Below are 18,646 nucleotides of genomic sequence, written 5' to 3' on the forward strand. Positions count from 1 at the left end.
TAATACAAACTATCACTATATCCTAATTACATCCATGTATAGTGCGAATAGTGCGAATCCTTGAAAACTTGAATTCCCATTCTTGTAGTAGGTTATCCAAAACCTGGAAATGGTCTGATGTTCATAAGCATCCAAAGAACAGGGTCATATCTAATTGTCTTTTCTTGGGCTATAATTGGTGGGAGCTTCCAACCAAACACTTCACAACAATTGGTAAAGTCACCTTCTTGATAAATCTGTACCATTTGGTGGGATGACCAAAGTGGTCAATGAACCATGGCTGGCACCTCTCTGCCCTCAGCCCCCTTCCTTGTGGTCACAGGTGGTTGTCTTATTGAGGGGTCGCTGAGTTGATTTCACAGGAGGCTTTATTCTGATACCTATGCTAAACTGGACCACCTCAGGCAAGCTGGAACTTTTGGGATCAGAACACACATATCTAAAGGCAAGATTCATCTCATAGGAAAACAACCTCAAGGTAGAGACATTTGTAGATTTTGAAGACTACCTTTGGTCTGAATTTTAACTTTCAGAACCCTTTTCGAATAAAGCTTTTTATTTGGAAAATTTTAAACATATACAAAAGTGAAGAGACTAATACAATGAACCATCACTTACCCTCACCTGGATTCAACAAGTTCAGTGCATGGTAGCCTGATTCATCTCTACTCTCCTACTCGATACTTGGAAACAAGTTCCCAAATATCTCATAATTTCATCTGTAAATATTTCAGTAAGCATCTCTAAAAGGTAAGGACTTTTGAAAATGTGTAACAGTAATACCATTTTACTCCTAAAAAATGAACGATAATTTCTCACTGCCACTAAATATTTTGTCAGTTTAAAATTCTCCAACTGTCTCAATTTGTTAAATCAAGAGCTCAACAAGCCCCACTTATTACTTTTGGGTGATGTATTTCCCAAGTCTCTTCTATATGAATTTCTTGAGCCTTCCTAGTTGTCTGAAATGGGAGTTAATTTCCCAAAAAAGAAGAAAGAGAAAATGGGAAGCTTTAGAGGATACCTGTTGTTTTTATTATCTTGGGAAATACATATAAGTCAAGAGGGGATATAGGGAAGAAAGTATGAGAGAGATGATATGCTCCCCTTATTGACCTAGTGAATCCTGAGGCCAACTCCACAGTTGCTGACCTTTGATCTTGTTATGTGAGCCAATGAGTACTTCTCCCTCTTTTTTTCCCCCCAAATTGGGTTTTACTTGGGAACCAAAAGAGTCTCACTTGTAACCAAAAGAGTTTTAAGCAAACTCTTCTGTATTTGGAGTATGGTGGCGTCTTTCTTAGGAATCAACACATAAAATGCTTTTCCTAGAAACTGTGAATCAGGGGCAAAACTCACATGACAAAGTTTAGTGGTTGAGTTCTACTTTGGCTTCTCCTGCAAACTTAATCAAAATTTAAATCTAATACTTTACCACTTCTAACTTTCATTTCCAGGAAATAAAATAATGTGTCATCCAAAAAAATAAATAAATAAAGATTTGTAATCTTTTCAGATTAGGCAGAAACTCACTTCAATTCCCTAGAACTTTCTTTGTATACAGTATAAATTACAAGTACAAGTGCAATTACTTTAAAATATTATAAGGGTTGGTATAGAGGTCCTCAAACATTTTAGCCCTACAAATGTAGAAGTAGCTGGTCCACTAATTATAAAGCATTCCTGGTCACTCAAGAAAAGCAGCCCATTAGGAACTCTACTAGATTATAACTTTCAGTCCCATCTAAGTTTCTGTATGTCTCAAGGACCATAAAACAAATTTCCTTCAAAGGCAATTTATGTTTCATTATTTTGGTCAATTCAGACTGGGCATCCCCCCCATTTAGTCCACCAGGGGGACCTGGACTAGCTAATGTCCTGTTGGCCCTGTTCTCATTCTTTGGTTCCCTTTCTAGCTTCTGGTGTTCACTTTAGCTTTCTTTATTACAGGTTAGCATCTCCACGGAAATAGGAGGAAAAGGAAGGACATAGAGGTCAAATTGGTCAGATTTACTATTTCTTGGCAAATCTGGCAAAAAATTTTAATGTAGACAGAAACTGAACAGTGGGAAAATAGGATTTTTAAAATGTCATCTTTGGATTTCAGTTATATGTGCTAATATAATAGGTAGTGTATGTAGGCACCTAAACAAACAAATCTGAGATGTGGAGGCAGCATGTTAGGGTCCCTGTTTTATAATTTAGTTGACTTGCTGAATCTTGGATAACTTGTTTAACCTCTCTGATTCTTACTCTAAGAATGGAAATGATAATATTATCCATATTATTCCTATTTAATTTATGTACTTATTTTTTTGTTTGTTTTTGCAGTGCCAGGGATTGAACCCAGGGCCTCATGCATGCTAGGAAAATACTCTGTCATTGAGCTATTTCCTCAACCTATATGTACTTACTTTTCAAGCTGATGATACTTGTGTATATTTATGTGAAGTATAATTTATGTATATATTCTAGGAAGATTAAACCAAGTTAATTCCATATCAATTCCCTTACCAATTATTATTATTATTATATTTTTTTTTTGGTGGTGAGAATGTTTAAATTATTCTTTTGGCACTAACTGTGCTCACTACAATGTAATAGATCATTAAAACTTAGTCCTCCAGTCTAACCAAAAGTTTGTACCATTTGATAAACATCTTTACCCCCACCCTCTGCCTACTGATAAGTACCTTTCTACTCTTTGTTTCTATGAAATAGACACTTTTAGATTCCACATATAAGTGAGGTATTTAACTTCATTTTAATTCTTTAAGAAAGGGTCTCACTATGTTGCCCAGATTAGGCTCCTCCTGTCTAAGCCTCCTGAGTGTTTGGGACTATAAGTATGTTAATTTATTTTTAATTTGCCTCATTCAGAAGAAGAGGATATGAGGCTGCTGATAAAACTGCAAATGAGAAAACTAAGTGGTTAGAAAATAAGAATAAGAAAATAAAGGTGAAGTAACTTTAGGACACCAGCAACTAAGCAGCCATGGTTGGTAGAGCTGAACAGGAAGGTGACTCTCAGTGAGGAACTTAGGAGATGCGTACCCTGCCCAGCATGCACAGGGTCTCAGGATGTACAAATCTTTGCCTGAGGGCTTGAGGCCTATTCCCCCTCCCCAGTTCCTTGAGGAAGGGTGCTGGATGGTCAATGTTCCACTCTTGATATGTCATATCTCATGAATGCTGTTTCCTGAACTGTCCTCTTTGCTGATCAATGATAAGTACATCAAAGGGTGAGTCAGCAAATAATTCCCAGGGGGTGATAGTACCACAGGAGGTGAGAATCAGGCTCTCTGATGGTCTTGCTTGATCTGAAGACCAAATTTCAAATATTCAGAGTCATAGATGTATGGCACATCTTTTATGAAAAATCTCTTCAAACCTTACTTCTTGCAACTGAACTTTTAATAAAATTTGAATACACCCAACAGTATAGATAAGTTGACATGCAGAAGGGAAGACCAAAAGCCCTGTATAAAATACAAAGAGCCCATGCAGACACATGGCTTGGATAGTGGCCAATTTCACCCCTTCTAAAGTATTCCAGTAAGTGACGGCAGACAAGGTTTAAATTATCCAACTGTTGCAGGTCAGCTTCAATAAATAAAGGGATAGACAAACAAGATCCCAAAGTTCCACACACTGGGCACATGGCTGTGATTATCTTAGCCTGGAATCGTTTCACAGCAGGTCTCTCCAGGTACACACTGGGACCAATAAAAAATAATCTTAAGGAAATACTAAAGAACATCAACATTTTAGTATACACCCTTAAATAACTGGATGGTTTGACTCTGAGTAGGACTGCTACATGTAGACTCTTGAAATGTTTTGAGAATTAAAAAAGTTAATCTCAGCGAACATGTTTTGTAAAGTGCTATGAAAATACTAGTTATTATTATCAGAATCCATCTGTGTGATGATCAATAATTGGCTCTGCTATGATACAAACTTGCCTAAATGAAAACAAAACAAAACAACAAAACTGCCCCAGGAATCATACCATTAAACATCCCAGCATCAGGTGCTGGGATAATTCAGTGATAATGAATGATAAAATCTTCCTAAGGACTCTGGGTCCTCAGTGAAATCTTCCAGTTTGGAGACTGTTGCACTCACCTCATCCACGGATGGGTACAGGGCAAAGAGCTCAGCCTGCCGATTGGTCCTGCGGGCTTCCTCATTCTGCTTCTCAAAGTCCTCGGAACTCACATGTTGCACCAGGTTTTCTAGCCGCGGGTCAGGCTGCAGGCTGCGGAGGTCAAAGTCGCAGGCAGTAAGGGGGCCTTTCCCAGACACATCACACAGCACGTTGACGTGGCGGGGGCCTGCCTACAAGAGAAGACAATGCGCCTTTGTGAGAGAGAAAGTGGGCCCAAATAGATCTAGACTCTGGTGTCTCAAGACAACTCTAGAGTCTACAGAATCTCAGCCCCAGGGAGTTTCTGGAACAAATCAAGAACTTGACATGAATGATGTCAACTTCTAGACTGGACCCTCCTAAAATGCAATTCATCCTCCCCACCTGGAAACAGGTGATTTCTCATGGGAGGTAGATCAACCAGTCCTGAGTACAGGGTTGAAAAACACGCTGGATTGCTATAAGTTGTTGGCTTGTTCATAGACTCAGCAAAGAACTATAGCCAAGCAGGGTGGCGTGCCTATAATCCCAGCTACTTGGAAGCCAGAAGGATTATTTGAGACCTGCTTGGGCAACATAACAAGACCTCATGTTAAAAGAAAAAAAAAAAAAAAAAAAGGTAATTGAAATCAGCAACTTTTGTAAAACTACAGGTGGATTAGTGATAAATATCTGTAAATTTTATGGTAAAATGTTATCATCAGTTCTACAAAATGGACATAATATAATCCCTCTATACTGAACATTTTTTATGACATCCATCTACTTCATAAAAGTGTTACTCTAATAAATCATACATTTTACCAATGCTGAATGTGCTAGTAATAATAAAAATTAACACTTCATTATTACTTTATTATTATGTCTTAGAATTTATGTGAGTTTGGGGAAAATGAATTTAATTTCACAAGTTTCTTCCAAAGGATCTCAAGCTTTATATATGCCAAAAGTCTTTAAAATGCTCATACTCTTTAATTAAAAAATTTCACTTCTAAGAATTTATCCTAGAGGTGTAACTGGACAAATCTACAAGAATGTTAGGATATGAGAATCTCAGAGCCACTTTTACAAGAGCAAAATAATAGAAATAAATTAAATGGTCCCCAAAAGAGGAAGCGTAAGAAAATTTTGAATTTCATAGTGTGGATTGTTAGCATGCAACCACAAAAAAAGAACATGTACTCATCAGAAGTTAATCATGGTACAGCCATGTGTCATGTAACGGCATTTTGGTCAACAATACATCACACATATGATGGTAGACTCTGGCCTAGTGAGGTTGTAGTGGTCTTGGTCTGTGTGAGTACACCCTGGTGTCTGTACCAGGATGCATTTCTAAGAAGGCATCTCCATTGTTACGTGACTCATGCTCTCATATTGTTAAAGTGAAAAAGGAAGTTATACAATATGTATAATATGATCCAATTTTGTGGGATATATGTGGAGTCGTGTTTATGTATTTAACTTAAATAAATTCATGTGTTTGGCCTCACCATTACAAAAATGCAGGAAAATGAGACTAAGATGGAAAATGTTGCTGATCGTCTCACAGTCTGAGCATCTCTCTGTAAAGAATATTATTCTAATTCTTCAAAACACACAACTCTTGTACTACTTGGCTTTTAAACTCGACCAGCTGACTTACTTGAGTGCTCTGATGGTATGGCATGGTGTGGTGGGTCTCACTTACTGTCTCTCAGCTCCAGATTCACCCTTTTGTACTCTGCTCTGTAATGCTGGGCCTGGGACTCAGCAAATATTTCTGCTTTGTCAGCTCCTCTCTTTAGGTTACGTCAGGGCACAAGAGGGGGACTAGATGACTGGAGGAGGGAGAAGGGACTGATTCCTGTCCTTCCTTTACACCCACAGTTCCTCTCATGTTAGTGGTGACAGTTGGTTCTGATTTCCAGCTTGTTTTGGCACTTCCAGAACCATCCTCATCTTAAATCCTTGGAGGAACCAGCACCAGTTGGACAACACCCCCTAGCTGCAGCAATGAGTCCAGACTCTATAAGGTCCTTCCTCCAAAGTTCTGAGATAACATCATCAGCTGGGCAGTGCCCGCCTCTCAGAGATCTGGAGTCCTTACTCTGAGGCCCCTGAGCTTCCATGTTTTTAAACAAATTTTTAAAAATTTTATTTGTTCTTTTTAGATATACATAATAAAATGTATTTTGGCATATTATACATAACATGCAGTATGACTTATTCTAATTAGGATCCCATTCTTGTGGTTGTACATTATACAGAGTTACCCTGGTTGTGTATTCAAATACAAGGCTAGAAAGGTTATGTCTGATTAATTCTACTCTCCTTCCTAGGGGTCCCTGCTACTTTCCCTTCATTCCCCTTTGTCTATTCCAATGGACTTCTATTCTTCCCCTCCCTGATCCCTTGCTGGGGGTTAGCATCCACATATGAGTTTCTAAGTTTTGACAACTCCAAGCTCTTCCTTAGATCTAAGGTCCTCAGACTATAGTCCTGGAACTGGCAGCATCAGCATCAACTGGAAAATACTGATGAGAAAATGCAAATCCTCAGGCCCCAGTCAGGCCCAACCCAGTACTCTGTGCTTGAAAAAGCCCTCCAGAGGATTCTGATGAAACTCAGTCGAGGGAGAACCCTAGATTCCAGCCTGGGTGGCGTGCTGTTCTCTGCAGTGGAACCTCGACTGACTTCCCCCTTTTGGTTCTCTCAGTCCTCCTCAACGCATTTCAGTCCTATTCAGCCTTGCAAGATCCCCGAGTTATGAAGGGCGTTTAAAAGCTGAAAACTATACAAGTTACAAAGAGGTCCTGTGCAAATTTGTACAAATTACTTCTTCTTGTTTATTTTTTCTCACCAAAAAAATGAGTGGGTTGAACTACAGCACCGATTTTTAAGAGACTGAATTGTGGTAAAATATGAATAACGTAAAATTTATCATCCTAACCACTTTTCAGTACTGTTCAGTACATTCATATTGTAGTGCAACCATCATCACCATCCATCTGCATAACTCCTTTCATCTTGCAAAAATGAAACTCTGTACCCATTAAACAATAAGTCCCCATTCCTTCCTGTTCCCCTGACAACCACGTTCTGATTATCCATTCATCCACTGATGGACACTTGGGTTGCTTCCACCTTTTGGCTATTGTGTATAATGATGCTGTGAACATGGGTGTATAGAGCACTGGTTTTAAACTGTAATCACTTTATAATAACATAATAACCACATTGACAATAACAGTAACCAGCATTTACTGGGTACTGAGCGCATTTGGCATTGCTTTAAACCTTTCCACAAATTAACTCACTAAATGCTCAAATAACCTCATGAGTTAGTTAGTAGTATCATCTTGTTTTCCAGGAGAGGAAATTGAAGCCCAGAGAGTTTAGTTATCCTGCTGGAGGCTACACAGTTAGTATATAGAATCAATTAGAGAATCTTGGTAGTCTGGCCTCCCTGTGAAGCTTTTAATCACACTGCAGTTCTCCTTAGAGGCACCACCCAGTTTCTGAAGGAATTGCTACAGGGATGGCTCAAGGGGCTCCCCTCCCCCAATTAGAGCACCTCCACTCTTTTCTATTTTAATCATTGAGCTTCTGGGTTTTCACGTGCATCCTCATTTCTGTAGCTATGAACAAGTTTGAAAACAATATACCACTGACTCAGATGGTGAGTTCCTCCGACTCACATGTTCTGTGAGTCTTACTTTTTATTCTGGTTTTAAAAACTGACAGCATGCCTTGGGCAGAACAGCCCTGTAACTGGGTAACCATGTTTGTTGATAGGAAATACCTGAGTGGCGGGTTCACTGGTCTCCAAGGTTTCTGACTCAAAGGTCTGTTTCTGAAGCGTCTTGTGAAAATCTTTTCGAGATCCAGTCTTTTTAAAGCCGCAAATCTCTGAACTTCCTTGGTTTCTTTTATTGTTGATATTATTTAATTTGGAGGGAAAGAGAGGGAGAGAGAGGCAAAGCCATTAGATCAAAAATAAAAGTAGTGGCCTAAGTGTAGACATGGTGCTGAAAAAGCTTTCAAAGAGAGGACCATTTGTAATTCCTCACATCTAATTATGCACAGGCCTAAGACAAGGCTCCGTTGTAATGAGATACAAACTTGCCTCCTGGCTGGCTCATTATTAAAGGCTGGATCGGCTTGGGAAAATGCCACTGCAGAGGTGTGGTCATTTCAGCTGTGGGGCACTTGGCTCTAAGTTAACACTAAACTATGACCCTAGTGTAAGAGGCTGGAATAAATCTCACAATGTGCAGAAGCAGCAGAGATCGTTTGAAGATAAAAATAGAGGAAACCATTTCATCTCCACATCAATGTTCTTCATGATGAATAAAAGAGGCGGGTCATGGTCAAGGAAAAAAATAGAAATAAGTAATTGATCGGTCGAAATTCATAGTTGACATTCTCAAACTCCACTCTGAACTCCACCAAAATAGTATTTAAAAAAATGTGTAGTGTTTACAAAAAGGAGAGGGTTTAAAATAGAATTGTAGCACCGTCACTAGAGAAATGAAACCATCATGAAGAAGGCAACCCGTAAAAGTTGTCAATAATAATTATAGAAACTGATGGGTGTAGGCCCCATTTTAATGACTCACAGGCTCCTTGGAAAACATGCTACGAAGTGCACGCATGTGCATCTGTTTTGTTTGATTTTTTGCACTATTTGAAAAACCACTGAGCAGGTTGTTAAAGGGACAAGCAACGAGGTTAGAATTTATCAGGCAGATCGAATGGCAGACAGATAAAGCAGGGAATGTAGGAGAGCTGCTAGCAATGATCCAAATACAGAGTTTATAACGCTCTGGGAGGGAGGGGTGTTGGAGGAAGGAGTGATGCACACAACAGGTACTTAATAAATTTTAGTTCACTGCATTAATTGAAGAACGAGATGCCCCAGCATGATCTGTAGGGAGAACAGGACCCTCTCCCTAGGTTTCATTGTGCTCTGAAGACAATTTGTTTTGAGCAAAAGGAGATAATAGTTTAGAAAAGGGGCAAGACAGCTGGGTGACTAATTCAAGTCAGGGTTACTTCAATGACAGTCTTCAATGTTTCCTGACCACTTTACCTGGCAACCTGTATGGACAAGCCTCGGTGAAAAACAGGCCAAATTAGGGAACTGAAAACCAACCAACCAACAAACAAAAGAGCCAAGTAAGCAAATATAGTGTCCTCTGAATAAAAAAATAAGACCAAACATTTAGAAAAGTGTTCAAGAAAAATATCCAGGATAATTCCTGGTTTGGGATTACTAAGCCCCAGAAAAATGACAATTACAATATAAATCATATTATTCAGAAACATCACTGAAAAAAAGTATTTTGGAGATCCTTTCAAACAATTCCCCAGAAGTAATAACTGCTTGAAATATTTATGCAAACTCCTTGGTTCCAGTCGCTCTCAGTGTGCACAATAGCAGTGGTAAAAAGAAGTAGAGATACGTAGGAGTAAATTTTATTTCATAAGATTTATTTTCTTCTAACAGTTCTTTTGAGAGAAAGCTTCTCATGGGATTTCACAAATCTGCTAACTTCTTAAAAATTATTCTCACTTGTGAATTTAGGCAGCAATGTGCTGTGTCAGGTATGTGTATGGTATGTGTCAGGTATGTGTTTCTGGCTTTCTCTAAGGGTTCAAAGGAAAAAAATGTGTGCATGAGCCAATACCTAGGTTGGGGAGAGGGGATAATTCAATTCAACAATAGTGGCAAATATAAGTAAATAAGCAGTTGTGTTCTGTGACTATCCTACCCCAAATGATAGCAAACTGAATCAGTGATTATTTTCCTGAAACATTCAATTGAAGGAGAAAACTGATCAAATAAATGAATGCTAATTCATCCTAAGATCAAAAGCAAATGGTGAATTAAAATACAGATTTCCCATTTTGGTATTTGTCCTTTGACTTTTTTAGGACCTCTCCACTCCAAAGGGTACTGATGTCAGAGGTTCAATATCACAGGCCTCTTACAAGGAAACCCTGAGCCACACCTGAGATGGAACTCAGGGAGCAGCTGAGCTTAAGATCCTTTGTGTGTTAACAGTAGCAACCAGAGTAACACTTGCCTTAGCTTTTTTTTTTTTTTTTTTTTTTAATTTTAACCTATTTCTGAGACTGTTTACTTATAAGTGAATGTCTCTCTTTCACACACACACACACACACACACACACACACACAAATTACAGATGTGTTCTTGCCTCCATTGTCTTTGGGTCACATCTCTCTGTTTCTTCAAAGGGTGAGAAATGGACAGGAGGTGAATTCTAGGATGTCTTTCCCCAGTTTTGTGATTTTATGATAAAAAAACTCATATACTCTAGCTGAAAAAATTAACATCCAATTTTTCTTTTCCATAGATGCTTCATTTAGAGGAACAAGAAGTATATTCAACTTTTGTTCTTTGGCTACTTTATGCAAATAGATGCTTGCTTTCTTTTCTGTCTTCCATTGTATTAGAGAATTACCTGGATTTCTTTACATGGACCCCAAAGTCATAGACAAATAGCATTTAAAAATTAACTACAAGGAGAATGTTAAAAGCTCATTTCAAAATATAGATGCTTTAACCTGATGCTTATGCCAGCCTGCTGGATTTTTGCTATGGAAAGCATTAAGACTAGTGTCTCCCATGACAGTGTGTTTGAAGTCAGAGAAAACTTTTCTCCTTTTCCTCATACTAGATTTATCATCTACTTCCCCATTTTGAAACCTCAGAGAGTCACAAAACTCTCTTGTGGCAGCAAGGGTAACACTGGCTAGGGAGGAGAGGATGAGGGTTGGCAGAATGTAGGATGACTCATTCTAGAAGTGCCAGCGCAGAAGGAACCACCACTGGGCAGGTATTGAGACTGCTGGCTCAGTGCTCCTGGCTACGAGCATCCCAGCCATTACCCCACCCTGGCAACTAAGTCTATAAAGAGGGTTTCTATTGAGCCTCTCTGAAGATAGGAGAAAGATGGGGAAGTAGGCCAAATGGTAGGAAAAACTATTCTCATGAAATGAACATGTCTTTTGCCCCAGGACAACTGCATGCCTTTTCTTTAAACAGTACTCTTACACATGTGGTGACAGTTGAAAGACCAAACATTGGGTAGCATTTTATTTAGAGGCAGGGTGGTACAGCAGACAAGATCCAGGTTCTGCAGTCGATAGACCTGGGTTCAGATGCTGGCTAAGAGACAGGCCTTGGGCAGTGACCTCATGTCTCTGAGTCACAGTTTCCTCTAATGAGGAAAGAGGAAAACTGTTGCACCCTCTGAGGGCCTGTTGTGAGGTTTAGAAAATAATGCAGGCTCCACCTCTTCTTCTCTTTCCCATACCTTCTCTTTCCTTTCCTCTACTTTCCACATAATTTGGTGTGAAAACCATAAAGTCAACAGTGTGTGTTTTCCAGGCCTATATTTCAGGCCAGACTTGGGTTTGCCAGGAATTGGCTTCCTCAGCTGCTGGTCCCCGAGACACGGCTGCAAAATGGTTCCTTCCTCTGTTCTCTGCACACAGCCAGGAAAGATGGGGCTTCTTTCCTGCTCAAGAATATTGTCCAGCATGCCTTTGGTCTTTGATTTTTAAACTCCCTGGACCCAGACATGCCTCAGGCCTCCTAAAAGGGTTCCTTTAATTCTCTTGTCCCTCCACTTTGCTTGTGGGGGGACTGTGCTGGCTGGTGCCTCCAGCTGTGGCTGTGGTGCTGGGGATTTCTTCCTTATTTTATTATATCCAACCTCCTGCATCCCTGATCTGCTTTGAATACCCAGTATTAAATTCCAGTAAAGTATCCCCCCCCTTTTCTTGTTCACACACCTTGCTGTGAAGCTGCCTATCTACTTTCTTGGTTTCATGCCCCATAAAGTCATCAGAACAATGCAGCAGTCTGTAGTCTGTGCCTCAGGGAGGGGAGCAGCTGAGCAAGTTTAGAATGGGAAGTTAAAGCCCAAGGGGGTGCAGAGGACTGCTAGGCATGGAGAATCAACCCAAATGGTGTGAGGAGGGCAACCATATGGAAGGGAAGCCTGAAACCAGGTGTCAGAGCCCAGGCAGGTGATGAGGGTGCCCTGTGGAGGGGTGTCTGGCACTGGCATGCTGAAGAGGGCATCCATATAGTGGGGAGAAGCCAGGGTAGGGTGTCAGAGATGGAGTAGGAAGAGGAGAGCAGCTCTGAGAGGATGGGCAGAGGGTGTGGGTGATGGCTAAATACAGGGGGATTAACCAACAAGTAAACATACTAAGGACGGTGGGAGTCAGATTTTGCACTGAGAGGAGAGTGTCAAATACAAAAAGAAGAAAACTAGAATGAATAGAAGGAAAGAAGAAAAGTAGATGTTGGATAGGAATTGCAAGTATTGACATGAATTCATAGCTTTCTGCACACATACCTACACCCCCACCCCCACGCATTCCTTAGCTCTGTGCACTGAGAGGACATGGGAGAAGCAACACCTTAATGACAATGAGCACACCAACACTACCTCTTGGCTCCTAAGTACCATTTCCCAATAGCATAAATCAGAGCATCCCATAAATGACAGCTATCATTACTACCTTCAAGGACAACACCATTAAATGCAACTCCAGTGAATGTATTATAAAGCTATTTATGCTTTAATTTCATGGTTATGTTGAATTTAAAGTCTCCTAACATCCATATTTCTTCTGAACCATATTATTTTTATATGGGATATGTAGTTATTAGGAACAAGGGTAGAACTCCAAAAAGTGCCAACTTTAAATTTTTACCTGTAGTATTCCCCTCTACTCCCCCAAATCAACACCTGAGTGAGTCTGTAACTCTGATTAAACTTGTTCAATTCCACCCCTTTCAGGCAGTCTTTGTTAAATTCTCTTCTCAGAGGTGCCACTACAATTATGGTTTAGAATATGAGATGGGTATTTGTTTGTTAAAGCTTCATCAATTATTCCATTCAACCAATGTTTACAAAATATCTCCTAAACCACTGAGGAGGAGGCAGAGAGGGGAACATGAGAACCCTAGCTGAAAGGAGTTCCTGTCCTCCACATAGTTGTAGTTTAGTAAGAAAGATCCCATGTTTACAGGGGAGATTAAAACCTAGGTGATTAGAATTTAGTGTAGCAAATGGAAAAACTTCCAAGAGAAATACAAATGACATGTGCTGAAAAGTCACAGAGGGGAGTGATTACTTCTGGCCAGGCCACAGAGATTTCAGGAAAGACTTAGTCTTGGAACAGGGCCTCAGTGGGTCTGGATTTGTGGGAACTAGTCTCCACTCGGCAGGTGGTATCTGCAGCTGCACTGCTCTGTGTTAACACATGGGCTGATGAGGCTGGCTGGCTTTAAGAAAGCAGGCAGCTAAGCACCTTGCCAGCCAGCATGTCATAATAAGCAATTATTGATCAGGGAGACATTTTTATGGTGTTTTGGGAGTAACTGAATTATATGCACTGATGTATTTGAATTTTAATTGTTTACCAGTTCACTGGGAGTAAAATATGGAGTAATAAAACAGATGATACCCCATTCCTTGATATCCCCGCTCTCCTTGAGCCTGACCTTCCTACAGAATTGCCTTAATCACCCAGGATGAAAAACAAAGTCTAAGAGGTTTTATGATGCTGTCCGTAACACTCAGGAAATGTCTCACTGTCACGGGGAATAATACACCAAGAATAAATAGCAGGTATACATGTTTACTTACTTAAGAGTTTGTCTCTCTACCAAGACATCAACAACATTTTAAAGTTAATCACCCCTTGATTCATTTAAAGAGGAGAGGGAACAATCATACTCAAAATACTTAATATCACCCAAAGGATACTATCAAACATAAATCTATACAAACCATCACGACATATGGAAACCAGATGAGATCAACAAACATGGCACCATACTACTCACTAAACCAGTGGCCATTTTCAAAAACCATGGAGAGAAAAGTACTATTCTGTTTAGAGCAAAGACACCAAACTGGGTGCTGTAGATGTGAAAGATAGAATGGTGTTGGATCACGGAATCTTCCAGTCTAAATGGACTAGCATTTCTAGTATAAAAACACATCTTCCCCAAATGTAGATCATGTATTTACACTTAGGTGTAGTTTAATATTTTTCTATTAGGTTGAAAAGAAGATCTAATGCTTTCTTCTATTCTTCATGGGCAGCATTATTTGTCTGATTTAAATATCTCAATTATGAGTGGCAAATGCCCTACAGGATGATGAGGGTGGGAGGGAGCACTGTGGCCATTACTCCACTCCTCTGCCCCCAAAGTGGGATTCAAAGCCATTATCACGAAAGCAAGGATGTAAAAGCCCATCTCTGGATATTATTGAGAAATGTAATATCAGCAAGGAGATAATTGAGGAATAAAAGAGCTAACTAAATCAGGGCTTGACTGCCTGGTTCTGGATGACAAAGATGTCCGCGGAAGGCGAAGTGGCTTCATTAAGTACAGCTCTCCAGGAAGACAGGTCACCCCACCACGAATGTGCGTGAAAGTATATGGGCTAGAGTTTTGTTCTTTCCTTTGATATGCTGGTATAAGGGCTTTTTCTGATATTTAATATTTAATAAATATCATAAATAGTAGCTACTCTTTATTAAATTATTACCTTATGTCAATAAGAACTTCAGGAGATCTTATTTCACTTGGAAGAAATCTTTTGGAGAAATTGTATCTACATAAGCCCTAAAGTATAAATCTCATGACTTTCCAAATCTTGTCTTCATTCCATGAATATATAAATTACGGTATCTACAATGTGAAATCTACCCTGGATCATCAAATTATAAGAAAGCTTCAACAACACTGAGTTATCCTTTTCTTTTTGGCATACAACATCTTACTCATTGGTCTAATTTAAATTATTTGTCATTTAGGCAAGAATAATTGAGCCATATTCCATAATACCATTTAATAATAGTATAAACAGTAGCTAATAGCTAATGAATTATTTTATGCTAAGAAGTCTTCTAAGTACTTTTATATGTTAACTTATTATATATATCAAAACTTATAACTTTCTTCTTTTTATTTTTTTAGGGATTAAAACTAGGGTTTAACACATGTCAGGCAAGAACCACTGAGCCATACCCCAGGCCCTATAATCAGGGCACTATTCTAATTCCTGCTACCCTGATGAGGAAATTGAAGTACAAAGAAATTAATATACCTTGGGTTACACAGTAAGTGGTAGAGGCAGGATTTGAATCCATTTATTCCTGCTCCAGAGAAGCCATCATTCTCTAAAATAGTATAATAAAACAATAAACCTTACATTTAATGACTAATTACTTAGGGGCAGGCACTGTCTTAGATTTCTGTCCATTGCTTTTGAGGTACAACTATAATTTGTTCTTTTTAAAGTACAGTTCTGTGAGTTTTGACAAATGCATACAATTGTGTAACCACCACTGCAATCAAGACATTGAACAGTTCCAGAAACAATCAAAATTCTCTCACACCTTCTTATACTCACTCTCTTTTCCCAATTCCAGACCCTGGCAGCCACTGAACTGTTTTCTGTACTGTAACTTTGCCTTCTCCAGAATGCATATAAATGGAATCATGCAGTTTTTTTGGGGGGTGGGGGATGGTGGTGCTCTGGCTTCTTTCACCTACCACAATTCATCTGAGCTTCATCCACATTGCTATATGCATCAGTAGTTTGTTCTGTGTGATTGCTGGGTAATATGCTGTTGTGTGGATTTACAGAGTTTTTGTTGTAGTCGTTACCTCACTGAATATAATTTGGGTTATTTGTAGTTTGAGGCAATTGCAAATAAAATTTCTATTACTATTTGCATACAGGCTTTTATGTGGACATAGGTTTCCATTTCACTTGGGTAAAAGCCTACGAGTATGTGTTCATCAGTTTTTAGTCACTGTGACCAAAATAGCTGACATGAACAACTTGAGAGGAGGAAAGATTTATTTGGGCTCAGAGTTTCAGAGTTGGTTCCATTGCTTTGGGCCTGAGGTGAAGCAGAACATCATGACAAAAGGTTGTGGCTGAGGAAAGCTGCTCAGTTTATAGCAGAGGAGGAGGGGGAGGAGGAGGGGGAAGAGGAGGAGGGAGGGAGGGGGAGGAGGAGAGGAAGGTCTGGACATAAGAAACACCCATCTAAGACATGACCAGTAACCTACTTCCTCCACCTAGATCCCACTTCTTAGTTTCTACCACCTTCCAATAGACCATTTGAATTATTAATTCATCCAGTGGATCAATCCACTGATGAGGTCGGAACCCTCAAGAGTCAATCATTTCCTAAAAGGCTCACCTCTGAACATTGCTCATTGAGGACCAAGTCTTCTACATAAAACTCTTTTGGTGGAGGGGCACTTCATATCCAAACTATAACAGAGAGGGGCTTCAGGCTATCTGTAAGGGTATATTTAATTGGGAGTTTAGATAATAGGGGGAAAAAAACCCTCAGTGATATGAAACAGTATTCAGAAAATAGGTAGTAATAGCTTCCAGTTTAAAAATATAACTAGAATAATACAGGAGGAACTTAAATTTTATTTTAATCAATGACATCCAGCATTGGCAAGGATATAGAGGAAAAGGGTAGTTTCATCTCAAGTTGGTAATGAAGTGAATTAGCACAACTTTTCTGGAGAAGAATCTCGCAGTACTTATTTGAATGCATTAGGTGAACTGGTTCCACTTATGCTTTCAGATAATTTCACACACAGGTGTGGGGCAAATGTGCATATATGGTTGTTGTAGTGTAATTTATCTTGGAGAAAGGGGAGGCAATTGCAACACCCAATAGTAGAGAAAGATTGTATAATTTATGATAGTTTCCATCATCCTTGGAGGAAATCAAGGCAGAAGTTCAAAAGAAAGAGATAGATCTCTGACACAAAATGTCAGAGATATTATTGGAAAAATATTAAGAACATTTGTAATCTATAAAAAGATATATGCACATATTTGTATAAAAATATAGACAGCCACATATCCTTGTAAGGGCATGAAAATAAGATCTAGAAGGCTCACCATGACCTTCAAAAAGTGAAGAGTGAGTGGAAGGGGAAGGGCAGGCAGCAGGCCAGGAGGGAGGCAGGAGACTTGCTGTTTACTTAATATACTTCCACTTTACTGGTTTTCTTTCAAAATGAGCAAGTGTTGTCACATAAAATAAAAATTCAAAGGAGAGCTAATTAATTAATTACTAATTAACAACTAACTGGACTGCAGCCTCTATTGCCTTCTCTCTGACTTCCCAGTGAACCACCTATGAAGACACAGAAAAAAATGGGAACTCATTCAAACCAGCGATAGCTTCATGCCTAAATCTGGAAAGAACCTCTGTAGATCCAATGGAGCTGGAAAGAGAAGGATGTGCCACACTGTCTCCCCAAAGGGAAGCTCACTGAATAGATACCGGAAGGTGCTGCAATCCTTGCTTCCCACCAGCTGCTCAACAGTCAATCGACACTAGATACAAAGCTGAACTCTGCTTCCTCTGCAGTGGCTACCTGTGAAGGCACTCACATGAACCAGCACCTTCTCCATGCCTTGTGCCTTCTATCATCTTCACAGCTACAAGGAAACACTCAGGAAAGAACTGAGATGAGAATATGTGTGGGCTGGGAGATGAAGGGTATCTGGCAATAGGGTATTGGATTCTCCCCACAAGTAGAGTATTATGGATATATGTGGGGACAGAATGCTGCCTGGCAGGGGTATGTGCCAGGAATTGTGGTTTTTGGGTTCAGAGTGTCAGATTCTGAGTCACAGAGAATCAAATAGGGTAGAAAAAGATGTCTTCTCAATAAAATGCTAGCCAAAGTGAACCAGGAACTAACAATGAGTTTTGAAGGTGCTCTCTTCTACCTGCTTGCTGATTTCTGGGAACAGAATCAGCACATTACACAACTGTGCAGAGAACTGGGCCAATGGTAATCTCCATCCTTGGTATGTTGCCAAACAAAAAGTTATGGGACACAGACTCAAAAACTTGAATTAAATAAATATATAAGTAATCATTGATTCTGAGAAGAGATTAAAAAAAATGGAGAAACTTAAGGAAACAGACTACTATGGATAGGGTCTGGATTAATCCTTTAACCCCCAAATCCTACAAAATATTAGGGTTCTCAATTAAATTTTAAGTCTGATGCCAAAAATAAAAATCATATAGATTTTATAGATTTTATAAGTAATTCTAAATGTTAAAAGTTATAAGACAAAGGCATACCTGGAAAGGAACTTTTAATATGTGATAGACAAAAGGTTAATATCTCTACAAATAAAAGTCCTTCTAAAGTTAGACAAGACCAAATAGTTTATATAAAGAGTTATATAAATTTCATGAATAAGAAGAACATCAAAAAAAAAAAAAAAGAACATCAAAGAAAAATTACAAATTGCCCATAAATATGTGGAAGAAAAGATGCTCAATCTAATAATAAAAGAAAATAAAAATAAAAGACAACTTTTTTACAAAATTGGAAATATTAATAAATGACAATATCCAACGTCCTTAATGATTTATGCATATGTGGT

At 39.1% G+C, this 18,646-nt stretch overlaps 1 protein-coding gene across 2 annotated transcripts in view; it reads right to left on the reverse strand.

Annotated features, from left to right (window-relative positions):
* Nucleotides 1-18,646, reverse strand: part of Dock8 (dedicator of cytokinesis 8) — a 218,614-nt gene that overhangs the window by 134,725 nt on the left and 65,243 nt on the right. For both annotated transcript variants that reach the window (XM_047524520.1, XM_047524521.1), the window contains 2 exons: nucleotides 7,935-8,058; nucleotides 4,129-4,341 (listed from right to left, as the gene is read on the reverse strand). In XM_047524520.1, coding sequence (XP_047380476.1) covers nucleotides 4,129-4,341; nucleotides 7,935-8,058 — 337 coding nt within the window. The remainder of the gene's footprint in view (nucleotides 1-4,128; nucleotides 4,342-7,934; nucleotides 8,059-18,646) is intronic.

Source organism: Sciurus carolinensis, chromosome 14 (genome assembly GCF_902686445.1).
Source record: "Sciurus carolinensis chromosome 14, mSciCar1.2, whole genome shotgun sequence".
NCBI lineage: Eukaryota > Metazoa > Chordata > Mammalia > Rodentia > Sciuridae > Sciurus > Sciurus carolinensis.